This window comes from Canis aureus, chromosome 34 (assembly GCF_053574225.1).
Source record: "Canis aureus isolate CA01 chromosome 34, VMU_Caureus_v.1.0, whole genome shotgun sequence".
Lineage (NCBI taxonomy): Eukaryota > Metazoa > Chordata > Mammalia > Carnivora > Canidae > Canis > Canis aureus.
The window spans coordinates 19,529,070-19,550,461 of record NC_135644.1 but is presented as its reverse complement, the minus strand read 5'-3'; the positions used below and the strand labels follow the sequence as shown (position 1 = coordinate 19,550,461).

General features: G+C 35.1%; 1 protein-coding gene across 7 annotated transcripts in view; it reads right to left on the bottom strand.

Moving 5' to 3' along the window:
• SCN9A (sodium voltage-gated channel alpha subunit 9) overlaps positions 1-21,392 on the bottom strand; it is a 159,704-nt gene that overhangs the window by 34,620 nt on the left and 103,692 nt on the right. For all 7 annotated transcript variants that reach the window (XM_077883425.1, XM_077883427.1, XM_077883423.1 and 4 more), the window contains one exon: positions 1,067-1,187. In XM_077883425.1, coding sequence (XP_077739551.1) covers positions 1,067-1,187 — 121 coding nt within the window. The remainder of the gene's footprint in view (positions 1-1,066; positions 1,188-21,392) is intronic.

Sequence of the window (21,392 nt, the reverse complement as noted above, 5' to 3'; positions counted from 1 at the left end):
CACCTAGGTGGCTCAGAAGTTAAGCTCTGCTTTTGACTCAGGGTGTGATCCTGGAGTTCAGGTACCAAGTCCAACACTGAGCTCTCTGAGGGGAGCCTGGTTCTCCCTCTGCCTATGTCTCTGTCTCTCTCTCCCTCTGTGTCTCTCATGAATAAATAAATAAATAAAATCTTAAAAAAAAGAACTGTGGTAATTAATTTGTACTATCTCATTTAATCTCCTGGATACCCCTACGATTCAGATGTGGTTGTTATGCCTATTTCACAGATGAGGCATCTGAGATAAAAGATTTAAAACTGTGCTCAAGGTCTCAGAGAGTTATCAGTGGCCCAAGTAGAACCCACATATATCAGGCTCCAAAGCTTGTTACCTACACTATCGTATTATACTGCAACTCTAGTATAGGTTTGTGTTTTTACTTGAATGACACCATATTTGAAAATACTATACATTTCCATAGGTCAAGTTCAAAATCCCTGAAACATTCCAGGAGTAGTAAGTTCAGTAAGTCAGGAAGTGAAAAGGAATCAAAGGAGGTACTGTTGGAAAAGAATAGACTGAAGTGCAAAGGGCTTTACATGCTATGTTAAGGACTTTGGGTTTTATCCTGTAGACCAGTGGTTCTCAGCTTCTAGTGTGCATCAGAATTCCTTGGAGGATGTAAGCCCTGTCCCCAGAGTTTCTGAGCAACTTGTGATTTCTGTGATGAACATGGGGCTAGAAAGGAAGAGGTCAGGGCTGACTCAAAGTCTTTAGCTTGAGAGGGAGGATAGATCATAATGTCACTAAATGAGATAAAGACCAGAAGAAGCTACGGATTTTATGGGGGAGAACTCACTAAAGTTTGTTTTGAACTTCTTATACTTAGCATGTTTAAAGGCAACCAGCAGAGATGACCAGTGGGGAATTGGAAGCATATCTAAAAATTAAACATGAGATCTGGGGTAAAGATAATGATTTAAGAATCAACATAGAAATAGACTTTTGAGCTACAGACATGGATAGAAGATAGAACCCCAAATATCAATAAACGGATGGCTAACCAATGCTTTGATTTTTCTCTTACCATCTGTAAAACAGGCCTCTGGCTCATCTGAATTTACAGGTTCAGCCTCTGCTTCTTCTCCTTCTCCTGGCAGAGGGTTATCAACTGTGCTGCACTCAGAGGAACTCGACCGGTTCAATCTCTAAAAAGAAATTGACCACCCCCCCAGACAGTTCATTTAGTTCATTCAAATCTTATATTTAAGCCATATTTAATAATCAAAGTCATGCAAAGTGTTATGAAAAAAGATCAACAGTATGATGGCCATAAAAACGTATAAACACATATCGAGGTCAAATAACCTTACAATACATCTATGCTTGATCTTTCTATCTACACATCCTGTGAAAAATAAATTTTATTATTTTTAGTATGCTAACAAGGAAGTATTTAGAATTAGCATAAAGTATATTTTTACAAACTATAACATTTGCAAAGTACTGGTCACATTTTCATTTTTTTATGTTTAATATAAATTTGTGTACACCAATAATTATTATATTCAGACAACCAAGACAGCAGTAGAAATGATACAAGTGCCAAATTGCCAATGCCTGATAATTGAAAGATCATATCCTGACAGTTGGCAGAAGAGCTTGTTGATACTTAAAATTTTAAAAAGAAAGAAATTAGTGCAAAATTAAATTCAAACATATTTCTTCTATTATCTCTTGGATTTAAGAATATGTACCAGGATGATATAGATAGAAGGCTTTTCATCAAGACAAAATAATGTCAAATATTATATTGGAATCAAAATGCCAAAGACCATGGTAATTATTTCATCCAACACCACCCATTTTAGTATAAGATTTCAGGATATAGTTGAAAAGATCAGAAAGTATTATTTATACTGTCAAAAGATAGTGGCTACCAAAGTAAGCACCACATGCAAACTCTGAAACGAAGATTCAATGAAATTAAACATGGCAGACTCACACATGACAGGAATGAATTCATTGTCATTATGATCATACAGTTGATCATAACACAAGTTTTTCCCGCCCAGAAATTTATGATCAAACATGATGTTTACAAACGTACACATACACAAAGTTTTAGAAAAAATACATACAGCAATTGTAGCAAAACTCTGTCAATTTTTCCTAATTTTGCTTTATAAGGGGTAGAGCAGGACATCAATGGAAGAGTTCATTTTTCATTCTCATTTGCTAAACGACATGTGAATATTGAAAACTACTAGTTATTTCAGCACATGCTCCCCTTATTAAGATTACAGCTTTACTAATTTTTTAAAGAATAGTTCAACAAATACAAGGGCTAAAAGTGAGGAAATACTCGTTTCCATTAAACGGATTCCTTAATCTATTAATTTGCATTAATATCATAGGCCTAATCCAAAATGCTAATTTTTAGAGATTTACTGGGAAGCTAAAAGTGTTTTTTATGGTTACCACATTCTCAGTGCTATTATTATCACACATTATTCAACATCAGTAAAAAAGGCATTGATACAGTATTGTACATATGGAATGATATAAGTAAAGTTGTTTTTATAGTGAGAGTAAAGAATTATGAATACTCTAATACTTATAAGCTATTGGTATAAAGGCATTCTTCCCACCAGGGCAAACTGTTTTATAATAGTATCAGCTATGAAATTTCATTTAAAAAGCAGACTTAAATTGATTGAAGTGAATCACTGAATTGATCTAAAATGACTTTAAAATAAATAGAAATTAATAATAAGACGATATATTTAAGGTTTTAAAATATACATTACTCCAAGAAATAATGGGAAATGTATAATTACTAATATGCCCTACTGTGCCAATTACCATAAAAACTAATTTTAAGTATGATATCTAAAAGACAACAATTATTTGATGCCCTCCATTCTGGAGTTCTCAGCTGTCTATGGACTTTCACCAGGGAACTGAAAGACAAGGTACTATGATTCTATGGAGATGAGACCAAGTCCTTCAAACCTGAAAAATGGATTTTTGCCCTGGATTTTGAGGCAAAGCTGTGGAAGAAACAGCTAACAGAAAGAATTCAAAGCACTTTCCTGCTATTAGCCAAAATATTGACAACTAGCAAATAGTTCTCATGGTTTTCTCTAAGGTGGTAACAATTTTTAAATAAAATGATTCTAATTTGTAGAATGACTCTTCAGTCTAAATTAATGAAAACATCTTGAATCTCAGTATTTGGCTTTCTCACCAAGCATTAACAAAGAAGATATGCCAAGTTAATTTATAAGCAAATAAAATTAAGATGATTTTATAAACTATATCTTGTCATTTCTGAAACTTTTTAAAAATAGAAATTATGGCAAATTTTTTTTTGTCAATTCAATTCAGAGTTTGGCTCAAATTCTTTATCATAAATGACAGTTTTTCAAGACTATTCCTCATCAGAACGGACATTACCAAAATATTTGATATGAACTATAGTTTGTATCATAAACCAAATTGCTATGGCTTTTTAGAAATTCAAGTTTAAAATGCTTTTAGGAATTCTATGTTTTCCTGGGAATGCATAAAGTATTCACAAAGTAGCTATTTTAATATTGTATATAATATTAAACATTTATGTGCATGCCCTAATGATGTAGTCAGTTTAGTTCTAATCTATTCAGTCTTTAAATTTAATATTTACTGAAGTGGAAGTTTCTTTAACAGAGTCCAAAAGGATACCTTTAAATAGAAAGGCTAACATCTATAACAAAAACTTTCTCTTGAAGAGAAATGCATTTTATTCTCATAGCTAGTGTTGCTATAGTTAACTACTGAATTTTCTTATTTTCTTGTTTAGTACACAGAGAAGATCATGCCAATCATTTGAATCATTTTACATAATTAATTATATTATTATTTTTATATCTACAAACTCAATCACTTGTAATTATTTTCCTTTCTTGTAATATTGGGAATAGAAGAATTATTATATTACACCAAGACTGTTGAAATAAATACTTTAGCATCAAAAATGTCCCTTTCAGTGTTATAAATAGGCTATTTTGTGTGAATTTTATTTTTAATAAACAGTTAAGTATACTTTTCATCTATTACTTTTTTCCATGTCAACAAGGATAATTTTTTTTACCTTTGACAGCCTACATATATGCACTGTATAAATATGCACTGTATAAATACAGGATCATATGCTGTAGATTCATTAGCATTAGGAATAGCAATATGCTATAGACAGTATTCTCGCTTTTTTATTGAATAATATGGTGTTGTTTTTAGGTACTTTCTAAAATTTTGTCTTTCTTTCCTTTAAAATCTATATACTCGATTCAAAAATTTTAAATGAACAATAATATATGATAAAAAACAAAAGTCCTTTCTACTCTCTCCCTGATTCTATTACCTTGAGGTACCTACTACACACACACACACACACACACACACACACACATATATATATATCTTCCCATATTTTTCAGTGTATATTCATAAAACACTGAAGTAGTTCCGAAACATTCTAATCTTGATTGTAAACTACTATAGCTATCTAAGAAGCCCCTTTCAATTATGAAAATATGATCAGGTTAAGATGGCAGAGTAGTAGGATCCTACACTTGCCTTATCCCTTAAATGCAGCTAGACAGATATCAAATCATTCTGAAGACCCAGGAAATTGATCTGAGGACTGAGAGAACAAACTGCAAAACTAGAAGTAGAGAAGACCACATTGTGGAAAGTAGGAGGTGTGGAGATGTGACTTAGGAGAGAGAAGGATCACGGGTGCTACAAAGGGGAGGTTGCTGATCATGGGCAGTGGAGAGAAAGAGAGAGAGAGAGAGCAGTGCACAGGAGACCATACAAGAAAAACAATTCTTCAAAACCAGTGACTGGGAAAATAAGAGGTGTTGATCATCTTGAGTTTTTACAACTAGAGTTTTAGAAGTCCACACTGTGGTCAGTGTGGAGCTCAGCAGGTGCAGTGGTGCTCCTGTGGATGAGGAGGAGAGACCCTGGAGCACATGGTATGCTGAGCATCCTCTGGGATGCACCAGGAGAGACAGTTTCCCCCTCTTGGTGTGCATCTGGGAGAGGAAGCATTACCTCTCGGGAAAAAAGGCTGTCAGGTGTCATTGTGCTCCCATTCCTTAGCATAGGGGCAGAGATACCTGCTGAGGGTAGCTAACCTGGATGCTGGCTTTTTGTTGTGCTTTACTCTAAACTCCAATCTCCTGTGTGTCTGTGTGACTGCCCTCTGGGACAAACTGGCACCAGCCTGAGGATGGTGAGACCCTCAGAGGACCAGTGCAGTGCTGTGCTACACCACATCCCTAAAGTCTGTAGTTCTGAAACTCAGCCAACATGCCTGAAATAAAACACAGGTGTGTTTGTATTGCTGAGAGGAAAGATAGCCTGGATACAGACAAGGTGGAGGCAAGGATCTAGGGAAGCCTAGGATACACGAGGGGAGATTGTTCACTCTTTTGTGAGGGCTTCCTGAGCAGCAGTGGGCCTGAATTCCCCTCTGCAGGATGAAGGAGAGGGCTGGCACCATTTTTCGCTCCTGCCCATAAGCTCGCACTGACTTCAGTAAGTATAACAGCACCAACAGTGGAGGCCTGAACCACTTAAACCAGCCCCTGCCCTCCTGTACTCTTCAGGTGCTTCTTTACTAGGGTAAGTGTGCCTGAGAACCAGAGCAATGGGCCCCTCTCCCAGAAGACCAGCACAAACCCCTGCATGCACCAAGTCTACTGATCACAGAGTGCAGCAAAGCTTCAGCTCTAGTAGAAAGAGGATCTGGACTCATTTAACAAGCAGAACAGAGCATATCAAGTTAAGACTTGCCACACACTCAACAAGGTCCAAACACTCCTTACTGTAGGCATGAAGCAACTCTGCAGAGGACTGATCTGAGGAAAGAATAGCCAAAACACAGTAGCAGAGTGCACAAAGCATACAACAGAAATACTTCCTTAAGTGCCAGGTCCTGGACAGTATATGACCTTTTTTTCATAAAGCTATAATTCACAGGAGCAGGAAACATCGCAGGCTTTCCTAACACACAGGGGAAGACAGAGCTCTAGACAAAATGCCAAGATGGAGGAATTCATCCCAAAAGAAAGAACAAGCAAAGGTCACAGACAGGTATCTAATTGAAACAGATATAAGTAATATGCCTGATATAGATTTTAAAACAACAATCATGAAGATACTAGCTGGACTTGAGAAAAGCATAGTAGACATCAGAGAATCTCTTACTGCAGAAAACAGACCTAAACACTAGTTAGAACAGAAAAAAAAATGCTATAAATGAGGAGCAAACCAGATGTAATGACCACAAGGATAGAAAAAGCAGAGGAACAAATAAGTGATATAGAAAATAAACTTATGGCCTTAGGGAACTCAGTGACTCCATAAAGCATAATAATATTCATATCAAAGGAGTCCCAGAAGAAAAGGAGGAAAAGGGGATAAGGTTTATTTGAGCAAATTACAGCTGAAAACTGCCTTAGTCTGGGGAAGAAAATGGTCATCAAATGCAGGAGGAACAAAGAACTCCCATCAAAATAAACAAAAGCAGGCCAACACCAAGACATAGTAAAATTTGCAAAATACAGAGCTAAGGAAAAAATCCTAAAAGCAGCAATAGAAAAAAAAATCGCTAACTTATAAGAGAAGACAAATTAGGTTAACAGCAGGCCTATCCACAGAAACTTGATAGGTCAGAAGAGAGTGGAATGATATATTCAACATGCTGAATGGGAAAAATATGCAGCAAGAATATTTTATTCAGCAAGGCTATTATTCAGAATAGAAGGAGAAATAGTTTCTCAGACAAACAAAAACTAAAGAAATTCATGACCACTAATTCAGCCCTACAAGAAATATTAAAGGGGACCCTTTGAGTGGGAAAGAAAGACCAAAACTGACAAAGACTAGAAAGGAACAGAGAAAAATCTCAAGAAACAACAACAGGTAATACAATGGCATTAAATTCTCATATATCTATATTCACTCTAAATGTAAATGGGTTAAATGTTCCAATCAAAAAACATAGGGCATCGGAATGGATAGGAAAAAAAAAAGACCCATCTACATGCTGCCTACAAGAGATTCATTTTAGAACTAAAGAGACCTGCAGATTGAAAGTGAGAGGATGCAGAACGATTCATCACGCTAATAGATGTCAAAAGAAAGCCAAGTAGCCATACATATATTAGACAAACTAGATTTTAAACCAAAGTCTGTAACAAGAGATGAAGAAGGGCATAGTATCAGAATAAAGCAGTCTATTAAGCAGTCTATCCACCAAGAAGATCTAACAACTGTAAAATTTAGGCTCCCAACTTGGGAGCACCCAAATATATAAAACAATTAATAATAAACATAAATTAACTCATTAATAATACGATAATAGTAGGGGGCTTTAAGACTCAACTCACAGCAATGGACAGATCATCTAAGCAGAAATCAGTAAGGAAACAATGGCTTTGAATGACACACTGGACCATATGGACTTAACAGATATATTTAGTACATTTCATCTTAAAGCAGCAGAATACCACATTCTTTTTGAGTGCATATGGAACATCCTCCAGAACAGATCAAATACTGGGTCACAAATAAGACCTGTACAAGTACAAAATGATTGAGATCATAGTATGCATGTTTTCAGACTAACATGCTATGAAACTGAAGTCAACCACAAGAAAAATTTGGAAAGACCACAAAACATGGAGGTTAAAGGACATCCTACTAAAGAATGAATGAATCAACCAAGAAATTAAAGAAGAAATTAAAAAATACATGGAAGCAAATGAAAATGACAACATTTGTCATTTTCCAAAATCCCTGGGAAGAAGCAAAAGCAGTCCTAAGAGGAAAATATACAGCAATACAGACCCAACTGAAGAAGCAAGAAAAGTCTCATATACACAACCAAACCTTATACCTAAAGGAGCTTGAAAAGGGAATCTGACCAAACATTTAAAGAAGAATTAATATCTATTCTTCTCAAACTGTTCCAAAAAGTAGAAATGGAAGGAAAACTTCCAAACTCATTCTAAGAGGCCAGCCAGCGTTACTTTGATTCTAAAACCAGGCAAAGAGCCCACTAAAAAGGAGAATTACAAGCCAATATCCCTGATGAACAAATGGATGCAAAAATTCTCAACAAGATACTAGCAAATTGAATCCAACATGACATAAAAAGAATAATTCACACAATCAGATGGGATTTATTCCTGGGCTGCAAGGATGATTCAATACTATAAATCAATCAGTGTGATACACCACATTAATAAAAGGAGGATAATAACCATATGATCCTTTCAGTAGATGCAGAAAAAGCATTTGACAAAGTACAACATCCATTCTTGATAAAAACCTTCAATAGAGTAGGGATAAAGGGAACATACCTCAACATCATAAGGCCTTATTATGAAAGACTCACAGATAATATTATCCTCAATGGGGAAAAACAGAGCTATGGGCAGGGAGAAGACAGGTATTTCTACTCTCACCATTGTTATCTAACATAGTCCTGGAAGTCCTAGCCCTAACAATCAGATAATAAAAAGAAACAAAAGAAGTCAAAATTTCACTATTCACAGATGACATGACACTCTATGTAGAAAATCCTAAAGACTTCACCAAAAAAGTTGCTAGAATTGATATATAAATTCAGTAAAGTCACAGGATATCAAATCAAAGTACATAAATCTGTAACATTTCTCTACACCTATAGTGAAGCAGCAGAAAGAGAAATCAAGGAATCCATCCCATTTACAGCTGTACCAAGACTGTATGATACCTTGGAATAAACCTAACCAAAATGATAAAAGATCTGTACTCTGAAAACTATACAACACTGATGAAACAAATTGAAGAGGACACAACCAAATGGAAAACATTCTATGATCATGGATTAGAAGAACAAATGTTAACTGTCTATGCTACACAAAGCAATCTATACATTTAATGCAATTCCCATCAAAACACCACCAGTATTTTTCAACAGAACTAGAAAGAACAATCCTAAAATTTATATGGAACCGTAAAAGATCCCAAACAGCCTAAGTGATCTTGAAAAAGCAAAGCAAAGCTGGAAACATCACAATTCTGGACTTCAAGCTATTAACAAGGCTGTAGTCATCAAGACGGTATGGTACTGACACAAAAAAAGACACATAGATCAATGGAACAGAAGAGAAAACCCTGAAGTGGACAGAAAAACTATATGGTCAACTATTCCTTGACAAAGCAGGAAAGAATATCCAGTGGAGAACAGTCTCTTCAACACATGGTGTTGGGAAAACTGAACAGCAACGTGCAGAAGAATGAAACTGCACCACTTTCTTACACAATACACAAAAATAAAATAAAAATTGATGACAGAATCTAAATATGAGATAGGAAACCATCAAATTCATTGAGGAGAACACAGGCAGCAGCCTCTCAGATTTCGGCCATGGCAACTTCTTACTAGACACTTCTCCAGGGACAAGGGAAACAAAAGCAAAAATGAACTATTGGTACTTCCTCGAGATAAAAAGCTTCTGCACAGTGAAGGAAACAATCAATAGACCTATAAGGAAACTTATGGAATGGGAAGAGATATTTGCAAATGACATATCTGATAAAGGGTTAGTATCCAAAAGCTATAAAGAACTTATCAAACTTGACACCCCAAAACCAAATAATCCAGTTAAGAAGTAGGCAGAAGACATGATTAGACATTTTTCTAAAGAAGACATCCAGATGGCTAACAGACCCTTGGAAAGAACAACATCTCTCATCATCAGGACAATACAAATCAAAACTACAATGAGATATCACCTCACACCTGTCAGAATGGCTAAAATTAACAACACACAAAACAGCAGATATTGGGAAGCATGTGGCAAAGGGGGAACCTTTCTATAGTGTTGGTGGGAATACAAACTGGTGCAGCCACTCTGGAAAACAGTATGGAGGTTCCTCAGAAACTGAAAAATAGAACTACCCTATGACCCAACAATTGAGCTGCTAGGTATTTACCCAAAGGATACAAAATACTGATTTGAAGGAACCCATGCATTGTGATGTTTATATCAGATATTACCAACAATAGCCAAGTCATAGAAAGAGCCCAAATCTCCACTGACTGATGAATGGATAAAGAAGATGTGGTATACACACAATGGAATATTACTCAGCCATCAAAGAATGAAATCTTGCCATTTGCAGTGACATGGATAGAGCTAGTGTATTATGCTAAATGAAATGTCAGAGAAAGACAAATACTATTACAATTTCACTCATACGTGGAATTTAAGAAATAAAACAGATGAACATGGCAGTAAGAAAAAGAAAAGAAGAGAGGGAGACAAACCATAAGAGACTCTTAACTATAAAGGACAAACAGAGGGTTGTTTGAGTGGAGGTGGATGGAGGATGGGGTAGTTGGGTGATGGGATTAAGGAGGGCACTTGTGATGAGCACTGGGTTTTACATGTAAGTAATGAATCACTGAATTCAACTATGAAACTAATATTAAACTATATGTTAATTATATAGAATTTAAATAAAAACTTGTAAATTTAAAAATATGATCAAATTAAATGCTTTTAAAAATTCTTCATGGTTCTTCTTTTAAGTCCCTAGAAGGTGTGTTTCTACAACGATGAATATGAGTAGAAACTGTTTAATATAAGTGTCATATTAGAAACTGTCCTAAGCAGGTAAATTTATTACTGACATATCCCCAAATAGGCATTCACATCAGAAAGCTATTCCATGCTAGTATGGATGGTGGTTAATGCTAGTTGGTCATTTCTTATTTCAAAAAATATGAAATACAATTGTTTGATAATTTGATAATGGGGCACTCAAAAGCCAAAAAAAAAAAAAAATCAAACCTACAGCAGAATTATAGAAGACATCTTATTCAAAGAGGATAATTGTGGGGAAAACATTCTAAAGATGTCACGTTTGAAGTACATATTATAACACTGCTTGCTACATATAACAAAACATATTCTTTGAGGAGCAGAGCCTGGAACAGTTATCTCACCTGAGCATCAAAACAAAGAAACACAGAGGACAGCAAGAAGTTGAGAGAAGAAATCAAAGAGAAGGAATGGGCATATAAGGACAGAAAAATTATGGGAGACATTAGTGATAAACTAAGCTCTATTGTATGTCATGAAGCTTAAGAATTCTTTTCATTAGTTTCAAATCAATATTACCCATCTTTTAATTTTACAGTCTGATTTTACAATTGGTATTCATAATGAGGGCTCTCAATCATTAAAGGGTTATAAAATGGTAAAGTTCAGAGTATAGGATCAAAGGACCTTTAGAGAAGAATTCCACAAATAGCTACCACACTTTATGTAAGAGGCCAATGTTTTCCAAGTTACCATTCTGTTATGGGATAGCTTCAATTTTAAATATTCTTTTTATGGTCTAGAACCAAAATATGCTTTCCTCTCCCTGGCAATTGTTAGGGCCATTTTTGCCCTCTGAAGAAATGGGAATATTATCTTCCTATAGCTTTTCTAAAATTGGAGATTACCTATGGTAATACCATTTGTGTTTTTCATCTTCAGTGAACTGATATTTAGTTTCTTTACATGGTTTAGCATTCTGGGCCCCTTAAGTCTCTGTGATCCTTTTCTCATCTCTCTGAAATTCTGGTCTATCTCATTATTCTTTTTAAATAGTAATGCCAGTTAAAAAGTACTGAAGATAGGGGACACCTGAGTGGCTCAGTGGTTGAGCATCTATCTTTGGCTCAAGGTGTGATCCTGAGGTCCTGGGACTGAGTCTCACATCAGGGTCCCTGCAGGGAGCCTGCTTCCCCTCTATGCCTATATCTCTGCCTCTCTCTGTGTCTTTCATGAATAAATAAATAAAGTCTTTTTTAAAAACACACTGAGGATATCCTGAAGAGTCAACAGTATTTTCCTTCTGTTATCTAGATTTTCATTTTACTTCTGCTTAAATAATTAGAAAGTTTTAATTACCAGTTACAATAAACTCTTGATTCACATTATAATCATGGACAACTAAAGCCCCAGCACTTTTTCAGAGACAGGGCAAAAAGATGGAAGTTTTCCTTTCCTAGTGTTCTTGATGACTGCTACAGAAACAGCTTGTAGAGAACAGCTGCTTGTTCCCCAGGAAATCCACTCAAGAATTCTGTTGTAGGGTCAACGTGATATAGTTTCAGATGATGGAGAAATAATGGGGTCAAATCTCAGGCACCACCATGGAAATTAAAAATAAAGCAATGATTTCAGTGAGAGTTCTTACTCTTCCCCAGAATCTTCTAACTAGGGCACTTCCTATCCAATAACATGACAACTTATATGCCTAGAAGGTTAAGATCTTGCATAGAAAAACAAACGAGAAAAAAAAAAAATTTGGCCACACAAGAAGATTGGCCTGGTTACAGATTTCTCGGCTAGATCCTGCAGTGTCCTCTTGGACATCCTAAAGGCAAGGGCATTCATGGATAATGCCTTGACATGTGATCCACCAGCCATATTGAAGGGCTCTGTGTAAAACACAGAACTCCTATCAGCAGAGAATAGATGTTTAAGTAGCTGGAATGCAGTGGGTCAAATCAGAGAGAGTATCTCAAACACTAGGAACAAGCACTTGAACAGTTCTACTACTGAGGCCCACCAGAAGTGGGTAAATAAGGATTGGAACACAGGCAAACAGGACAGCAAAATGTGAGGGACAAGTGCAGACTCTAAGACTCAAGCTCATCCATTATTTAGAACTAAAAAAAAAAAATAACAAATAAGAAATAGACTACTTGTAGATTGATGCTATCCCCTAAAACCATGCAAAAAGAGGCAAGGGCAAGAAAAGACACATTACCTATACCTGTATGCATACTGTTGTGTATGGATGCATCTTTATTCAGATTCTAGGGGGAGGAAATTTACTACATTTTGAAATAAAATTGTTTTACAAGAGAATATTGCCACCCACCTGAAATAGAGAAATACGTCTTTTACTCAGGAGTACCTTTAACATTAACTTCAAGTAAACTAGAACAATATTAGTTTTTTTTTTATTGGAAACTGTTTGTATTATTATCCTTTCAGTGTATCATTTTTAAGATAAAGTTTTGCTTTCAACATTGCACAATGGAAAACAACAATACAAACATCCCAACAATGACAGAGCAATTCAAAATGTGAACTGGATTCTTTAAAAAAAAAAAGGCAAGATTCTTATTAACATGGATTTTTTTTTTCACAAGAAGTTATTATTATTTTTTTTACAAGAAGTTATTTATTAGAGTTCAGCCATTCAACAAACTATACTAAAATTAAGACAAAATGTATCCAAGTGGCATATTTTCTTTATACTTGTTAGAAATACTAGATAAGGAAATCCATTAAGACAAAATGTATCCAAGTGGAATATTTTCTTTTATACTTGTTAGAAATACTAGATAAGGAAATCCACATGAATTTGTCTCTAATTTTATAAAAAGTGTTTCATGTCTTATTAAAAGTTTTAGTGTTCAGGGCAGCCCGGGTGGCTCGGCGGTTTAGTGCTGCCTTCAGCCCAGGGCCTGATCCTGGAAACCCAGGATCGAGTCCCATGTCAGGCTCCCTGTATGGAGCCTGCTTCTCCCTCCACCTGTGTCTCTGTCTCTCTGTTTCTCATGAGTAAATAAATAAAATCTTTAAAAAATAATAAAAGTTTTAGTGTTCACATCATCCTATGTTCCATTTAAGCCTCTTACCTTCTTGATGCTATGCTGTATATCTCCTTATGATATATATATCCATAATAAGAAACACTCTCATCAGTGTATGATCTTGTTTTTAGATTCAAATAAAGCATTTCAAACACTTATAACTCATTCATCCATAGGCTGGGCCTAATAAATTTTAATTGATGCATTTTATATATGATCAAATGAAATCAAATGTTAGTTACTGAACCAATTAAAGAAATAAAGCCTTAGTTATCACTGTTCTTAAAATCATTTCAAAATATATTCAAAATTTAGCCTAGAAGCTAAGTACTTTGGCTCTGTCCCCAACTTCCTAGTTAGGTACTCAGAACACAGCTTACTTGTATGAGTCTTAATTTCTGCAAATACAGGTCTAGTACTAGAAAGTTCCTTTTATGTTCTGAGATTTTATGGTTATGCCTGAAATATTTTCACACAAAAATGGTTTCTTAATAGAGTTTTAATTTACTAAATTTAAATGTGATAATTTATTTTTTCAAGCTTTAGTGAGATATAGTTGACATATAACATTGTGTAAGTTTAATTGATGATTTGATACATGTATATATATAGTGTGTATATATATATACACATATATGTATGTCTATGTATATATATATTTACCACATCCTTCCCACACATAATTACAATTTGTTGTTGTTATGAGGAAAATATTAAAGTTCTACCCTCGTAGCAATAAATGTGACAATTTAATGTTACATATATTAAATGAGGTTGGATTAGATTACTAGAGGAAGTTGCTAGAGGTTTTCAAGTTAAATGTTGCTTCAACGGCTTCTGTTACATTCTATATATCTTACTTTTATAATCCATCCAATAAAAATCTACAGATCATGCACTTGAAATCACCTAAGGACATGAGAGATATATATATTAAGGAAGTCATCAAGAGAACCACAAAAAATGATGGAATTGCCCCTGTGACATGCTATGATGCCAATTCATCTACAGAACAATTGTATATGTTTCTACTTTCTTGCAATGGGTCAGGCAGAAACATTTTGTAGCTGAACAGCATGCATGACACTGAAAAAAATATCATATATGTATGATTTTTTTTTTTAGATAACCTGTATAAAAGTGGTCACATATGTCTCTGTCTGGTTAAAAGCACAGAGCTGCATCCTTGATTGATCCAGTTTGGTTTTACCCCTGTGAGAAGTAAGAAGGTTAGGTACTGAAGTTTAGAAATGCAGAATGATGAAATAGTTTAGTCAACTGATTTAAACTGTTTAAAGTCACATACCTGTAAATAAAAATTAGTTATATGCTAGAAAACATATGCTATATGCTCAATGTAAAGCAGCATCTTTGAAACACAGTAATAAGACTATCATTCAACATAAATTTTAAAACACTCAACAGTCATATAACTATTAGTTAGGTGATAAGTTTAAATATTATAATGTGCTAAGGAAATCTTTTGCATTCTGCTTGCTCTTTATAAAAACCAGTTAAAAATAAGTGAATCAAAAAAAAAAAAAAAGTGAATCACTGACCTCTACCTCTGAAACCAATAATACATTATACATAAATTAATTGAATTTAAATAAGAAATTTTAAAAATCAAAAAAAAAAGCGATTGTCAATTTTGGAATGAGTGACAGTAAAAGTGTACAGTTTTTAAAAAGTATATTCTAAAATTCATATTTCTTGATTAATTTTTAATTATCAAATTTATTTAATTTTGACGTTTTAAACAACATTGAAAGAAAAATGTTTCCAAATTTATCAAAATATAAAGAATAAGAAACACTGGCTCAAACCTCAGACTAAAATTTCACTGTTTTTAGACACATAAACAAATCCAGTAAAGTGGAAAGATTTTTCAAATAGTTTGAAACCAATCTGCAGAAAAGAAATGGTTAATTAAGTAAAATCCTATAGGAGTCTATTTTGTTTTGTTTTGTTTTGTGTTTTTTAAGAATCTATGCAAAAAATTAGGATCAATATCAACTTATTAAGGTATAATAGTATAAAATAATTATACAGTTGTATAATTATAACTAATCCCTAAATTTTGCCAAACCAAATGCAATTCTGGAAGAAATTATTTTCTGAACTGCAATAATGAGAAGAAATCTAAACTTCCATCTTGATGAAGGCAATAACTGTTTGAGGAAAAAACTTCATAAAAAATCTAAAGAGACACCGAATAGCAACATAATTAAAACCATCATAGAGTAAAAAGACAAAATCTTTAACCTCGCTGACTACAAATATTTAAACAGTTTTTAATCAAATCAATGCAATCAAAGGAATGCATTTCATAACAAGTAAGCACATTTAACTTTCTCCAAAGATAATGGCTTTTACAAGTGAAAAGACTGGATACTGAATAGATGAATGGGTGGCTGGATTACTCAATCAGTGAATCAGGTAAGCAATATGAATGTCTGTTCTTCTGCCTGGGATTTCCTTCTCCACTGTATCCACTCAATGAAATGATCTCCATCCTTTAGAGCCTGGCTCAAATGCTACCTCCTCTGACATGCCCCCGACCTGAGACTCTTACCCAATGCATCCTCAGTGAACTGGTTTATTATTCTGTTATGGAATGTGCTTTGTTCTACTCTGTTCTATTATTGAGGTAGACTATAACTTAGTAAGTCAGCATTAAGGAGGACTAGAAGCCAAATATGAACCAGCAAATGCACAATACCACTATACCAGAAATTTTGATCCTTAATTTTGAAATTTTGATGCAACATTGTAGTACATAACAGAAAATAATTATATTACTAGTCACATCTTGCCCTTCTATGGCATGTAATATGGTGCTTAAAGCTTGGAGTTTAAATTTTAAAATACCCCCAGAAACATCAGTGACTAATCAGCATCATTTCTTAATGATGTGTTTGAGTTATCTGTAAATATACATGAATAATATCCATTTTCCTGGCTGTCATAAGGAGGAAAGTTATATATTGTATATGAAAGTGGCAAATATATACAATTTTTACTTGGTCTTTTTGGTGCTTTCTTCTTGTGGGTCTACTTCTCAAGTGTTGAGCTGCTCACTTGTCCTCTTACTTTCTGTGGTCCTTGTAGTGTAGTGGATGCTGTGCTGTACTGCACAGATCCCCCTTTCAGGCAAGCCTCTCATTCTTCCAGCTACCAGGAGTGTTAGGGGCTGAAGGTTCACAGTTGAGCTCTTGCATGGGAACTGTCATGCAGAAGAAGACTGCCTCACCCAAGGTTACACCTCCTCCCCTGAAAAGGTGGAGAGGGAACCTGCATTCAGTGACTCATTGTTGGGAGAATACAAAGGCCTGACCCCCTTGCTTCAATCAGGACTACTCCAAAGGGTCATCCTTGTACCTATAGGAGTTGCCCATAGGATCAGCAGAGGCATCTGCTGAAACTGCACAGCATTTTGATCTCTCCCTGTACCCAATCATCTTGCTTCCCTCACTTCTTACAGGTGTTAGGTGTTGCTCCTGAGAACACTCCCCAGTAAATCTACTACACACAGATTTCTCTCCCAGAGCTGACTCCCCATATATCGTATGCTTAACGTAAATTAACACATAAGATCCTAACCTGTCCACAACTCTGACTTCTCCTCTTTACCGAGGACCTAAATTTTTAAATATATACTGTTTGGCATCACTTGGCTATCCTCCAAGTACTTCACAAATTAAGATGTTTCCAAATTAAACTCCAAATCTACTCTACCTCCTAAATTTCTCCTCTTCCTACACATTCATTAATAGCATTGATATCTATCCAGTCTTCTAAGATAAAACCTATTGTCATGAGTCAATCTGTGTCTCCCAAAAGGGTGCTGAAGTCCTAACCCCTGGTACACTTGAATATGACCTGAAATAGGGTCTTTGCAGATATAGTTAAGATGAGGTCACTAGGAGTGGGCCTTAATCCAGTGTAAGCAGTGGCCTCAGAGGAAGAAAAGACAGACACACACAGGGAGAATAACATGTGATGATAAGGAGCCACCATCAGAAGCTAGGAAAAAGCAAGGCAGGATGTTCTCTAGAGGCTTCAGACAGTATGGCCCCACCGAGACTTCCGTTTGAGACTGTTAGAACTCTAGAACTGTCAGAGAATACATTCCTGTGTATAAAGCCGAGTTTGTGATACTTTATTATGGCAGCCATGGGAAACTGATACACCTTTGGCAACGATTTACAACTCCCATATCTAGACCCTGAGGCCCTACATATTAACGTGGAAGTAATCTCAAAGTTTATCCCCACTTGCCACCATCATTCCCTTAGCTTGAGCCCTTATCAATTGTCCTTTGGATAAGTGAAATAGCTTCCCATCTTCTCCTCTTTCTTCTGGGCTGGGCCTTATTACACCCCCAAAGAAATTTTCTTTAAAAGTACAAGTTTGCTAGCAACAAGGTATAACAAAACAAGACCCCAAGTTACTCTTTCTGTTAAATAAAAAGAAACATATTTTAATCTCTTGTCATGGTACATCAAGCTGTTCACTAACTGGTTCCAATCTACCCCAGTTACCTACTACTACTTCCCACCAGGCCATTGTCATATGTATTTAATGGGCCTTTTTACATCTGGATGCTTCCACATACACTTAACTCTCTACCCCTATCAGAAAGATCTCTCACTTACTCTGTAGAAAGAATTTCTCTTTTCCTCATAAAATCTCCCTCAAATGCCATTTCCTCTGTGAAGTATTACAATTTTTTAAAGATCAGTTATACTCTCCTCTACCCTGTCTGAATATTTTGTCCAAAACCAAACTCTGTTTTAATATTTTATATATCTTTAATTATAATCTCTGGTTTCACCATGTTTCTTCTCAAAAGCAGGGACCTTGCTTTACTCATTTTATCACTTAAGACAGTGCTGAAGTGTCAAAGACAAAGACTTATAGCCTACATTTACTGAAGAAATGAGTGCACTAATGATGTGCCTTCCTAATGTCTAGCAGGAATATAGTAACTGAAAGAACCTCAGTAAACGTGAGTTGAACAAACGAATGGCACTGGTTTCTAGAAAATATTCTCTAATGTATTCCTTTGCGAGTTTCTCCCCCAATGATCAAAGTTAATGAGGGGTTTATTTGGAATTTGGTTCCTTATGGAAGGTGAAATCTTGCATAAATATGTTTGCAGTGTTTTAAATGATGTTCTCTTGAAGAAAGGAAGTTTGATTATGTAAAATTTGAATATTTCATTGACCTCCTTTCTCCAATGACCTCAGCTAGTTCCATCACAACTTTGATATGTTTCAAAACACTAAACAACTATTAAGTAAATCTAAGTATCTGCCTTTGGCTTGAAGAGGAATGAAGGGGCATCTCTCTAGGAGGAAATCTTTACACACAATATTTCCTCTCTGCTAAGCACATAATATGAGCAAATTCACTTAAGTAGTCTTGATAAGTAGATACATTTGTCAAAAGAGCAGTAAAAAAGTACTTGGGGGTTTAGAGTCACAGTGAATAAAACAGCTTCTCTGAAAGTTTTAAGAGTCTGTACTACTTTAAAATCACATGAGGCTATTTTTGTTTTTAAATATTTGAAGAAATAAATTTGGATTAATTTAATGTTTTCCTCTGAAATTTGCATATATACTTCTAAAGTCCATGTTACAATTCTATAAGCTGCTTCTTGTTTTTCATCTTTATAGCAGAGAAAGAAGTAATCTCTAGTGATAGAAAACAAAGAGAATGACTCTAATCATCTAAGAAAGAGCTCTCCATTAAAAAAATTACTTATTTAGCTTTTTGGAGTTTTAAATTTTGAGACTTGGCATAATTGAAAAAAAAAAAAACTATACTTATGAATTCAGTTAAGCCAGATGCCAATCACATTAAATCATTACAGGTGGGTGAAAAAAATTTTTTTTTCCTCAGCAACTCTTAGAACCATGCCTGGAGCATAGTAGATCTCAATAAATATTTATTGAATGAGTGGGTGCATTTCATGCTTCGTTTGAGGCTCATAATAAGGAAGCACTTCACTACTAATGGCAAAAATCTGTGCAGTGTGTTGTTAATGTTTGCTGCATGCTTAGAGGACCACAGTGTGCCTCAGGAGGAGGCTGATTTTGAAAGGGACCATTAGTTCAGTGTCTGTATTCTGAGAAGCAGCGACAAGTCTTATTCTCATAGGCCCATGGAAGATATCAGTATGTCTTTCTCAATTCTGAGAAAAACTCTTATCTTGAGAGAAATGCTGATGTTCTATTGCCAATTATTTCCTCAGAACCGTTTAAGATATTTTACTCAACACCTTATTTAAATTCATCTCTTTGGTCATCTTCTGGTAAGGAGTTTTATTATAAAAGATTTTTTCTTCATTCTGGAGTGTATATCAGGACAAGGACACTTGCCTATGTGAGATCTGATAGTAGAAGAAGATGGAAAAGTCTCCATCACGTATAATGGGAAAACAGAATGCTAGGCCATAAAAGAAAATTGTTTTGTTTTCTGTTTTGGTTTGGTTTTTTGATGGAGGTAGGGAGGAGAGGCGTCAAAGGTTAAAGATGTTGTTTCTCTCTGTTCAAAATGCAGATTCTTCAATAGGCAAAGACAAAAATAGCCTCAGCCCCTGAATAAAGAAAATGACATCTCAAAAACCTGGGTCAAAACATGCTAGGAGTGAATTTAGGTTCATTTCCCATATGCCAACTCAATCGACCACAGTGGCCACGGGGAAAAGCACTGATAAGGACTCTAAAGTTGCTTTCAGACTTAGGCAAAGAGAGTTTAAAGGGTACAACCCAGAACTGGAGTTTGGAACAAGTTCCCTGGGTCTTTTACACGAAAATTGTAAACCATTGAACTACATTCTGCTACCTCTCTTGAATTTAACCTGTAGCAGGTAACTGCTTACAGTGTATATGTGACCACTCTATACCCATAGCTGTTAATCAGGGACTTACTTTCTAACAAACACGTATCTAATTATTTATCTACATCATTTACTGTTCATTAACTTGTAGCAGGGAACTACTTATAGTGTATATGTGACCACTCAAATCCATACCCATAATAACTGTTAATCAGGCACTTACTTTCCAATAGACATGTATCTAATTATTTACCTACTTTATTTACTCTTCATTACCAATTCTCTTTTGCATATAAAGAAACTAAAAAACAACAACAACAATAAGAGTGTTTTTGTAAGTTGCTCAAGATCATAGAGGTAGTAAATACCAAAGCTAGAATTTAAGGCAAATCTTCTATCTCCAGAGGCTATATTCTTAAACATATCCCAAAATAGTACTTAAGACTTAAATAACCCAAATGTACTGAATCAGGCATTACTTTCTATTGGGTGATCAAGATTTGCTTTGGACAAGGTTCATCAAGACCATGGCAATCACTATTTTAAAGATGCGTTAGGCATGAAAAAATTAGAAAGTTGCACAGGAGGGAATAAGTAGTTCAAAAATTTTGGAACTCATGTGGGAGCTGAAGATTAGGGAGGTTAGCATAGGAGGGTATTAGACACACTTCTGATAAAGAAAATCTACGGTTTTTTAGTGATTCAAATGGAAAACCAAAACCAAGTCATAATGAGAAACATTTAAATCTTAAACATTTAAATCTCTTAGCTAGAGAGAAAGGCTATAAACATAGGGTTTCACAGTTGGTAACAGCTTAATAGTAGCTCTAAGTTACCTAACAAATTTCCTATAGA